The sequence below is a fragment of the Elgaria multicarinata genome, chromosome 9, assembly GCF_023053635.1.
Source record: "Elgaria multicarinata webbii isolate HBS135686 ecotype San Diego chromosome 9, rElgMul1.1.pri, whole genome shotgun sequence".
In the NCBI taxonomy this organism is placed as follows: Eukaryota; Metazoa; Chordata; class Lepidosauria; order Squamata; family Anguidae; genus Elgaria; species Elgaria multicarinata.
In genome coordinates, this window is record NC_086179.1 from 92169767 (window position 1) to 92180269 (window position 10503).

At 44.9% G+C, this 10503-nt stretch overlaps 1 protein-coding gene across 1 annotated transcript in view; it reads right to left on the reverse strand.

Annotated features, from left to right (window-relative positions):
• Nucleotides 1–8186, reverse strand: part of EFCAB6 (EF-hand calcium binding domain 6) — a 148405-nt gene extending 140219 nt beyond the window's left edge. The window contains exons 1-4 of the mRNA XM_063134330.1: nucleotides 8042–8186; nucleotides 6362–6582; nucleotides 5376–5458; nucleotides 3431–3497 (exon numbers count right to left, since the gene is read on the reverse strand). Coding sequence (XP_062990400.1) covers nucleotides 3431–3497; nucleotides 5376–5458; nucleotides 6362–6582; nucleotides 8042–8186 — 516 coding nt within the window. The remainder of the gene's footprint in view (nucleotides 1–3430; nucleotides 3498–5375; nucleotides 5459–6361; nucleotides 6583–8041) is intronic.
• Between the last annotated feature and the right edge of the window lie 2317 nt (nucleotides 8187–10503).

The following is a 10503-nucleotide window of genomic DNA, read 5'->3' on the forward strand; positions in this document are numbered from 1 at the left end:
GATGCTATCCGGTAATTGTTGCGACATACCAAATAGCGTGGTGATTACACTACTAGAGTGGGACTCGGGAATCCGGGTCCTAGTCTCCACTCGGCCATGAAGCTCAGTGGGTCACTTTGGGCCAGTCACTAACTCTCAGCCTAACCTACTTCACAAGATTATTGTGAGGATAAAATAGAGAGGAGGAGAACTACGAGAGCCGCCCAAGTTTTATTGCAAGAGGGGAAAAGGCTGAATATACATGTAGTAATGTAATATATGCATGGTTATTGTCAGTGTTAATTTCTTTAATACTTCTGCAGTGGTGCTATCAGGATTCCTCTGATATAAAGGGCAAACAGATTAAAGTTGCTTCTCAGGCCTAGTTCTTACTTAGATGGTAATTGTGGCAATACCCACCTTTCTGTCCCTCAGGTATGTCTGAGTTTGTATGTCTAGTGAGTGCGGAACATTTGACTGAGTGGGTGTGGCTAGTGATGCGGTGAGAGAGGGGGAGGGAGAAGTATAAATAGGTTGGCTGAGGGGATTGTGAGTTAGTTTTAGGTGTTTGGTTTGAGTGGGAGTTTTAGTCTGGGAGTTTTAGTCTAGCTTGTGCTTCGTGAGAGTGTTTGGTGTGAGGAGAGAGAATTTTAAGGGACTTGGGATTGTTGTTTTGAATATAAAAATTGAACTACATTGAAATACTAAAGATTTGTTAAATTTCAATAAACTTTACTTTGTGTTCTGCTACCACAAACCACGTGTCAGCTCGGAGTTATTGCTTGCTATATTACACAGTGTAAAAACATCTAAGAATATACCTGCTATTCAGTACCTCAGTAATAGAACCCATTTGCCAAAACCCTTTACCTTGTTCCCTCACATATAGGGGAGAGGTTGTGTTGTTTTTACCCTTTCCTCAGGCTTTTTAAGAGGTAGCGCTTGGCTTGAGAAGGGTGTGCTAGGCAAGGCCTTCTGTATAAGGTCAGTGCCGTCGCAGTAACCTTGAACTGGACTGTACCATGTCAGACTACAGGTGGCCACTTGCGTGATTTAATGCTCTGCACACAGAAAACTAGTGAATCAGGAAGAAACATAAGCAATAACCCTTCTCTTTAACATCTGACTTTCTATGTGGACTGAGTGTTTTTGACATGGGGGGCACCCTCCTTGAGAATTAGGCTGTAATTGCTATATATGGCACTGACAGTGATGGCTAGCTTGAGGCCTGCAGTCCTGATGAGGCCCACAAAGCAGAGAGTGGGTGAACAAGCTGGAACTTAATCCAGACAAGATGGAGGGACCCCATCCATCCATCCAGTTCCAAAGCGGAGTTGAAAATTCCTGGAGAAAAATTAAGCACAAAACATACAAACTCCCCCCCTTACCTCTTCACTGCACAATTTCACCCCAATCTCACTGACTGACATAAATGTTTGATGGCTGATGTGCATTTGTATGTCAACAATGCAAATATATTTCAGAATAATCAATCTGATGTTTTGTTGCAGGATCATCTAAATCCTGACTCTTCTCCCTTCCCTCTTCCTTTCCTTTCCTTTAAGCACTGTTTTGACAAAAATGAGAAAGCTAAAAAAAATTAATAGACTCTACATTAATCCATGTAGGAGCTTTATTTTAGATTGCCCTTAATCAAATAAATAAATAAACACATGCCCTTATAAATTAAATCTTCTGGAAGCCTAATTGGGACCATGGGGGATATTTTCGATTCATAAATGTTGCAACAGAAAGATAGCTTGGCTGTTTCATTTATGATGGGAAAATGGAAATGTTACTCCCCTGTTAACTGCATATATATAGCCAAGTTGAAAAGAAGCGATGGCAGCAGTAAGAACTATATTTGAGTGATGACTGATAGGCTTTACTGCAGTGACTGTCTTCGATGCAATCTGCCCTGACAGCTCTGTGATATGTGAATGTCTCACGCAGTCTAGAATGACGGATGCAGACACCCTTCGTGAGAGAAACAGGCTGGCACCTGGATCCGATAGAGATGCATGTGGGTGCGATGGCGCCCACAGCGCGTGTGCCAGAGTAGCTGAAGCTTGGCAACCAGGACAACTCCATCCTGCTATGTTGCAGCTGTACTTGCCATTCCTCTGTCAAAGCTTCCTACCTAATATCAGGCCTGGAGGGTTATGCCAACAGATTTCGCTTTGGGTGAACGATGTGCATTTAAGCCAGGGATAGGCAACGCAGTGCCTGCGGGCACCAATGCGCCCCTGGACACTCTGCCCCATACCTCCCACTTTTTAAAGTAATAATAATAACAACAACAACAACAACAACAACAACAACAACAACACAGCTGGGATTGCTGTGAAATAGGTTTCTGTCAGTGCTGAAAGCTGTGAGTTTAAAGGAGCTGCTCAGTGAGTTGAGTTTCAGATTCCACCCCTGCCTTGTATGTAGTCACTTGCCCTTTGCCCTGCCAACTATGGCAGCCATTTTGTGGTGAGAGTCAGGACAGTTTCTCAAATTACCAAAAATTCTAATAGCCCCCAAAGGTTGCCTACCCCGATTTAAGGCATTTCTTTGATTGATTGATTGATTGATTGATTACATTTATATACCACCCCACAGCTGAAGCTCTCTGGGCGGTTTACAACAGTTAAAAACAGTAAACATTTAAAAAGTATACAATTTTTTTAAAAAAACCCATCAGAAACCTATAGACAACAATATAACAATATTATCCATTTAAAAACAACAGTTCTGGGGTCCGTTAAAAACAAACTTAGCGTTGTTAAATGCTATTAAATGCCTGGGAGAAGAGAAAAGTCTTGACCTGGCGCCAGAAAGATAACAGTGTTGGCGCCAGGTGAGCCTCATCAGGGAGATCATTCCACAGTCGGGGGGCCACCACCAAAAAGGCCCTCTCCCTTGTTGCCACCCTCTGAGCAATGCCCAGTATCAGAAGTCCATAAATCTTTCCCTAGAGTCTGCTTGTCCAAGGCAACAAACCTCTTCTCTCAATTTTCAATGCATCAAGGACAACTTGGAAAGGGGATCTCACTTCATGCTAGGGCCAGGAGAAGGAAAGAGAGAAAAGACCCCTCCAGGCTTCCGAGTTCTGACACTGAATCTACAACTCAAAGACACTTGTAAGCAGCAAGAATCTCTCTCACTGCTTCCAAGTGTTTCTAAAGCTGGCAGAAAGATCTGAGAGGCAAAGTCAATCCCTGACTTTGTCCTAGACACTGGGGCAGGTCAGAAGCAGTAAGAAAGACCTTCAGTGGTTCTCATTGTCTCCAAAGCCCAGCACAGAGACTGACCTCTCCTCTCCTCTCCTGTGATTTCTCTGCGTATGTCAAAAACCTTGGGAGAGATTGGTAGTAACCACAAATCATGGCTGGTTACCAAGGCCAGCAAAATGTGTGGAGTCCTCCCTCTCCACTGTGAGAGAGAGTTACTTGCTGTACAGTACCTTCTCCCTTAAGAGGCATTCCAGCTGAGTTATTGTCCTTGTCTGGTTATCTCCAATATTACTCCACCTGAAAGAATAGTTCAATAAAATAACCACAAACTATGTCGCAGACCAAAACTCACCCTACTATCAAAATTAGCAAGATACTCAATTTGCAGGTGGAGATCAAGGAGGAGGTAGCAGTGGAGCTAGGCCAGTGGGAAAGAGAAGGGCTTTGGCTAGCATTTGAGTTGGTGGTGCATCTAAGGACAAATTAGGTGAGACACTGGGAGATTTTTGTGTGTTCCTTTTTATTTTTTAGTTTAACCAGAAATGGGGTAGTGATAGGGAATTCCACCAGGCAGCCTGAGCTGGGGAGTTTACCCCTCTCCACCCACATTATTTTCCTGATCTAAATCACCCCCTCACCCTCAAAGCAGTTATTAGCCACACATAAGAAAACAAATACATCAAGCACCTGATGTGCGGGCAGGAGTTTAAACACTCCTTCTTCAGCACCCCAGTCCAATTTGGGGGTCTTCCTCCCCGCACAGCTGCTTTGGACTAAGGAGAGATGGAGGTACCATACATGCCTCATTCAGTTCACCCCTGGCCATTCAGGTTTTTAGGTGGGTTCAAAGAACTGCAAATATGTTCGGATAGCACTCAATAATGGGATTCCCCACCTGAAATTTGTAGAAGTACAATCCAAATTTCCTTACCATCCCATTCTCTAGCATATAGACCAGGCCATAGATAGTTTTAAAGCTGGGTTATACAAACTGATAAAAGACAGGTCTATTGGTGGTTATTAATCCGGACAGCTTAAATGAAATTTTAATGGTCAAAAGCAGTATGACTCTTGATTACCAGCTGCTAGGACCAAACAATGGGGAACAGGGATCCTCCTCATGCCCTACTTGTGAAATCTGTGATGGTGAAACTGTTGAAAACGCCAGCCTCTTCCCACTGCGTTCTGTCCAGTTCTACTTACCACATGTCTTCCTGGTAAAGCTCACATCCCCAAAGCTTAGGCAAGCATTTACAGCCTTACGTTGTCAAACTATCCCTACAGCTCTGACTGATGGCAGATATCATCATATCCCATTGGCCCTCCGCTTGTGTATTTGTGGGGCCCCAGAAACTGAAGATTTGCCTCATTATTTGCTTTTTTGTTCTTTATATTCTGAACCAAGAACCAAATTCTTGGAATCTGTCTTATATCAATTACATCCCAATACCATTTCAGAAAAGATTTTCTATCTCCTGACTGACATGGACTCTAGGGTAACCCACAAGGTATCTCTTTTTGCCCTGGCAGAAATGAAAGTTCAGGCAAGACTTATTTCTGAGATCGCAGTTGACTGTTCTGGAGATGCTCATCACATCTCCTGTAATTGCTGCTTACAGTTTTTTTTTAATTGTAATCTATGTTTTTAATTCTACTGAATTTTATCCTTTTATTATGTAAGACCTATATGTGACTATATGTAGTATTTTAATATTGCTGTCCCTTCATACTGTATTTATTTGGTATGCGAATGGCCTATGGCCTAAGCATTAATAAATTACTACTCTCTCTCTCTCTCTCTCTCTCTCTCTCTCTCTCTCTCTCTCTATATATATATATATATATATATATATATATACACACACTATATATATACCACGTGTCTTGATGGCATTATGATGTGCATTCCCCCTGCCCTGCTCCATGTAACTGGCTGCTACTGGTGAATATGAGGGAATGTACATCCTGATGACATTGGGAAACTTGAACTAGAAAACATGGGGTGTAAGGGCATTCAGTATTAGAGAAACTGACCACCAGCCTGCCATTTTGAATTTCAGAGGCAACCATGTGTCCTTGGTGCTGCATAGTTCTACCTTAACTTCACCCTTACTAGCTCTACTTATATCAGAACATTACACTTTAACGCTATCTAAGTAATACAAAAGCTCTTACTTTATGAAGGGATCGTTGACTGGCCTAGCGAACCTGGACAAGAACTCAACATAAGGAACAGTAACTTTGGTACTGCCTGGAATCTGTTTCAGTGGAAAGAGAACATGAATAACATTCAAAGCCGTGCATTATGCTCTTTCATCATATTTCCGCTTACCCACTCTTTAATTACATAGTTAATCTCCTGTATTTAGATTTCTTTTAATTCCTAACAAATACAATATAAGCTTTCAGGGCTGCACATGCTCAAAGTAGATGGCGAAAAAGTCAAGCCTCTGCTACATATTATACAATTAGTGTAACGTGTAGTTTAGCTCCTAGTTTTCGTGCTGCTTTGGGTGCAGCAGGCGCTAGACGCACTGGAGTTCAGGCTACAACAGAGGTGTTTTAAGTTCAGACAGTGGTCAGACACGGTAAATTAGTACGGTACATTCCACAGTCCAGAAGTAGAGTCCTTAGGCACTCCAAAAGGTCAGGAAATAGGGCATCAGGCATGGTTCAGGAGACAAGGTACAAGTCAGTATGGACCAAGTTGTTTGAACACTGGCTGGTTTCTACTGAAAGCTTTTAAGCTCAAATCCTGCTGGAGCCCACCCAGAGCTCAGCTGCAGTAATCAGAGCTTTCTTGTCAGAGCCCTACCCCTGAAGTGTCACTTTCTCCTGAGGAGACCTTTTCTGCAGGCAAGCACTCCGTCGCACAGGAGTCCTGCTAGCCTGTCGCTTGAGTTGATGATGCTCCCAGGGGTCAGGGGGTTGCTCAGACTCTTCCTCAGAGGCGCAGTCCCTTTCTCCTGATAGGGATGGCCCACCACCTCCCCTGAGGGCTCTAGCTCCTGTGAGTCTGATGGTGGTCCCTGGTCTGGGGCACCCTGGGCTTCTGGGGGCTCTAGTTCCTCCTCTGAGGAGGACTCCTCAAGTAGAGGCATGACAGTTTTAAACCATCTTCAGAAACAAAAAAAGTGTACGCAACCCATGAGAATACACACCTTTGCTAGCACAGCATCAAATTGTTCTTGCGTCAGGGGTAAAAGGAATGTTTCGATCACTCTTCTAAATTCGCCTTTTGTGACTTTCAGGGTCTGATCAATGTCAATGGTCTGAAATGCTTTTTTAAGTTCATCTTCTTTTGCAATCGTCTTCTGAAGCAAAATCTGCTCGATATCCACTGAGGACAGTGTGGGATCGGGGACAGAACAGACAGATGCAGCTATATAAAATATATTATACGGTTAGACTGCCTTCTTAAGCCTGGTACAAATACAATTTTATTAAGAGTATCGAGCACAAACCGTGACAGCTTCTACAATATCCCACCCAGAGTTTAACATTTCTGCAGTAGGAATCCTAAATTGGCTTGAGGAGCTGGTGTAACTACTGTCCAGCATATTCTTCTTAAGGAGATACAGGTCTCCACATCCCTCTTCACAGCCTTTAGCACAGTAAACAGCATAGCTCCCTAATCCTGCATGGTACAGCATCTACTCAGGAAGATGAAAGGTTCCTTTCACCAGGCATCAATGACCAGAAAGTATTTTTATTTGATTTTTTATTCCTTTGGACATTTATATCCCGCTTTTCTATGATAAAATCAGACTCAAGCTGTCTTGAAGTCTGACGTTCTCATTCCTCTTTTCCTTCCACTCTGGAGACGGTTTGAACACCTCCCTGCCAGAGAGAGATGCACAAAACTGTTTTAGATGAGCCAGGCCACAGCTAGACCTAAGGTTTATCCTGGGATCATCCAGGGTTCACCCCTGCCTGAGCAGTGGATCCCCTGTGTGTCACCTAGATGAACAGGTTTAACCCCTGGACAATCCAGGGATAAACCTTAGGTCTAGCTATGGCCCAAGTGCATCCAGCACTCAGGCCGGGACGAACCCGGGATGATCCTGGGATAAACCTTAAGTCTAGCTACGGCCCCACAGGGCTTCCTTCTGCATGTGAGGCAGGTGTACAGCTCCGATCAAACGCACAATTTGCCTATACTACCGTGCCACCGAGAGCTTTTCTGCACAAGGCTGTCAATCCACTGTGTCTACTTTCAGTTTCATGGCAGAGCTGAGATCCCAGCACTGCACAATGAATGTTTCCTTTGCTGCTTTTCTGTTCCATAAGTTCTAGGTGGCCTATAGTAGAGTGGAATAATGCAATTTTACAGTGGAAGAAATGGTTTCTTTCACTTTCATTAATAACAACGCATTTCCCCTGCTCTAAAAACCCCCCTCCCAAAATGCTGTTTAAAAACAGCAGCGAAACTAGAGGGTCATGACCTGGGCCACAGCTAGACCTAAGGTTTATCCTGGGATCATCCAGGGTTCGCCCCTGCCTGAGCATTGGATCCCCTGTGTGTCACCTAGATGAACAGGTTTGACCCCTGGACAATCCAGGGATAAACCTTAGGTCTAGCTATGGCCCCAGAAAGATGTAAAGAACAGCCCTCGGAACCCTGCCTTACAATCTAAAGCAGCCTTTCCCAATATGACACCCTCCAGAGATGCTGGACTTCAACTCCCAGAATCCTCCAGTTGGTCATGGCTGGCTGGAGGATGCTGGGAGTTGCAGTCCAACGGCTCTAGAGGAAGCCAGGTTGGGAGGAGGCTGATCTAAAGTGCTTTGCCGTGCTGCTTTTTGAAGCCTGTAATGTGAACTTTAATGCATGTGCTTACTTGAAACGGATGTGATAGAACTTTGTCCGCTGCTGCGTGTTGACGATCTGCTTGAGAGTGTAGATGGCTGTCTTGGATTGAACACAATTCCATGGGACTGAGGGCGTAAACAACTGTAATCAGTTGCACTAACCACTCTGGACATGATTCCTATGGGAAGTAAAGGAGTAACCCCGCCTATGAGGATGCGGAAACAAATTGAAGCAAAACCAATCCCGCAGCACAAGGACCTCAAGCAACTGCTTGGAGGTTGACATTATTATTTTTTCATAGATGCCAATGAAGGCAACAGGATCCCATGTAGAGCGGATTGGGGTATAACTCTTCAAATTCACAGCTGTGCTTTGGGATGGCAAAATATGATAGGCAATTCTCCCCAATTCATGGCTGGGCTCTTAAACTCAAACCACGTATTATGTAAAGCTCTGTGTTTTCTTTTAATTCCAAAGCAGCCTCTGAGCAAGACAGAGGGATGATGGTGAGGAAAAGGTGGCATAGGCCTTCCTAGATGAGGGTTTAGCCCGGTGCGAGGCCCGGGCTCCCTGCTGTGCGTGCAGACGACACACAGGGGATCCCGGGGTCAGGCCGGGCTAAACCCTCCCTTGACCCGGGATAACCGGATCCGCTTGTTGCCCGGTTTTTCCGCAGCCCCGGGCTCAGCCCGGGGCTGCGGAAGGTCTAGCTACTTCCATGGCTTTTCCCGGCTGCTTGCTTACTCACAAGTAGCTGGGAGAAACCGTGCACTGGGCACAGCACTCCATAGGAGCGCTGTGCCCATTGGGCCGGGGGGGGGAATCACGGGGGGGGGCGGAGGGGGCATCGGACATGGCGAGTGGGCGAGCGAGCGGGGGGGGTGGACATGGCGAGCAGGAGTTGGACATGGCAAGCGGGGGGGTGGACATGGCGAACGGGGGGTGGACATGGCAAGTGGGGGGGTGGACATGGTGACCAGGGGGGTGGACGGGCGAGCAAGGGGGCGAGGGGGTGAGTGGACAGATGGGTGAGCGGGGAGAGCGAGCGAGGGGGTGAGTGGGGGGGGGTGAGCGGACAGACGGGCGAGCGAGGGGGCAAGCAGGAGGGATCATACATTGGGGGGAAATCGGGGCAGGGGGAGCGGGGAACCCTTTTTTTTAAAAAAAAAAGACTTACCTTATCGTTGGTGCGCTCCTGCGCATATGGCCCCTTTAAGTTTTTTTAAAAATGGAGGACGCGACGGGGCTTTCCCTTTCCCCATCGCACCTTACGTGTAGAAAAGGGCGACGGCCCACGCTAGCTGCAGCGCGGCCTCGCTCCTTCTCCTCTCCGGATTAACAGGTAGGTCTAGCAAGGCCCTTAGTTTTTCGACTACCATTTTCCAGCTCAAAACTACCCTCCCCAAATGGTTTTTCCATATTTAGGACAATGATACAAGAAAACCATAGGTGCACTGTAACATTCCCGTGAGTGAAAAAGCAGCTTGGAAGGGGCGATTTCATGTGAAAAACAACAGGAGGTGATAGGGTCCCACTGCCTCTCCCCTTTCTCCCCTTTGTCTTGCTGCCTGCCTAGGCTGCCGTATGTTTGAAAAACAAACAAACATGGAGGTAAGGATAATGAAACTCCATGGGGATTATCCAATGCTGCCACAGCACAAGTACTAATGACGTTGCACTAGCATAAACCAATACTAGTGCAACGTCTTTTGCCCTTACTAAGCAAAGAGAAAAGGCAATGAATTGTTGTCAAATTTCAGCAGCATGGTTTGCTGTCAAAATTTGGTAGCAAATGGCCACTGTTTCCCTTTGCCTGACAAGTGCTAATGATGTTGCTCTATCTATCTATCACCTTTGTGCTTGCAGCTGTATCTGCAACGCTCAGCAAGAGGAAAGCGAGTAAGATTTGAAGCACCCTACACGAACTAAACTTTCCTGTTACAGAGTGACTGATGAAGTAATGAAACCTGAATACAATCCGGAATAGTCGTTCTCTGTATAGTGTTTTTATAACAGCAATATGTGCTTGACAAGAACATGTCTCACTTTCTGCAGTTTTTTTACAGCAAACATGTTGCTTGACAATTATATATCATCTGTGCATTATATTCATAGCAAATTATATTGATTTTTCATGTATTAAAAATTCTACAACAATTTATGGTCATACATATAAGTGTTGTGACAAAAAAAAAGTTTAGCTAATTCATTATTATTATTTATTTATTTATTTATTTATTTATTTATATAGCACCATCAATGTACATGGTGCTGTACAGATAACACAGTAAATAGCAAGACCCAGTTGCACAGTCTATATTCATATTATCAGTGTAATGGTCTCCTGTTTTGTGGTTGCTCTAGCGTTGGCTTACGCTAGCACAACATCATTAGCTCTAGAGTGGTGAAAGCAATGGATACTACCTCCAGGTGATATTTACTTTGAGCATAAGATGACAGAGAGAAGCATTCAGCTAAGAAGGGGCAGAA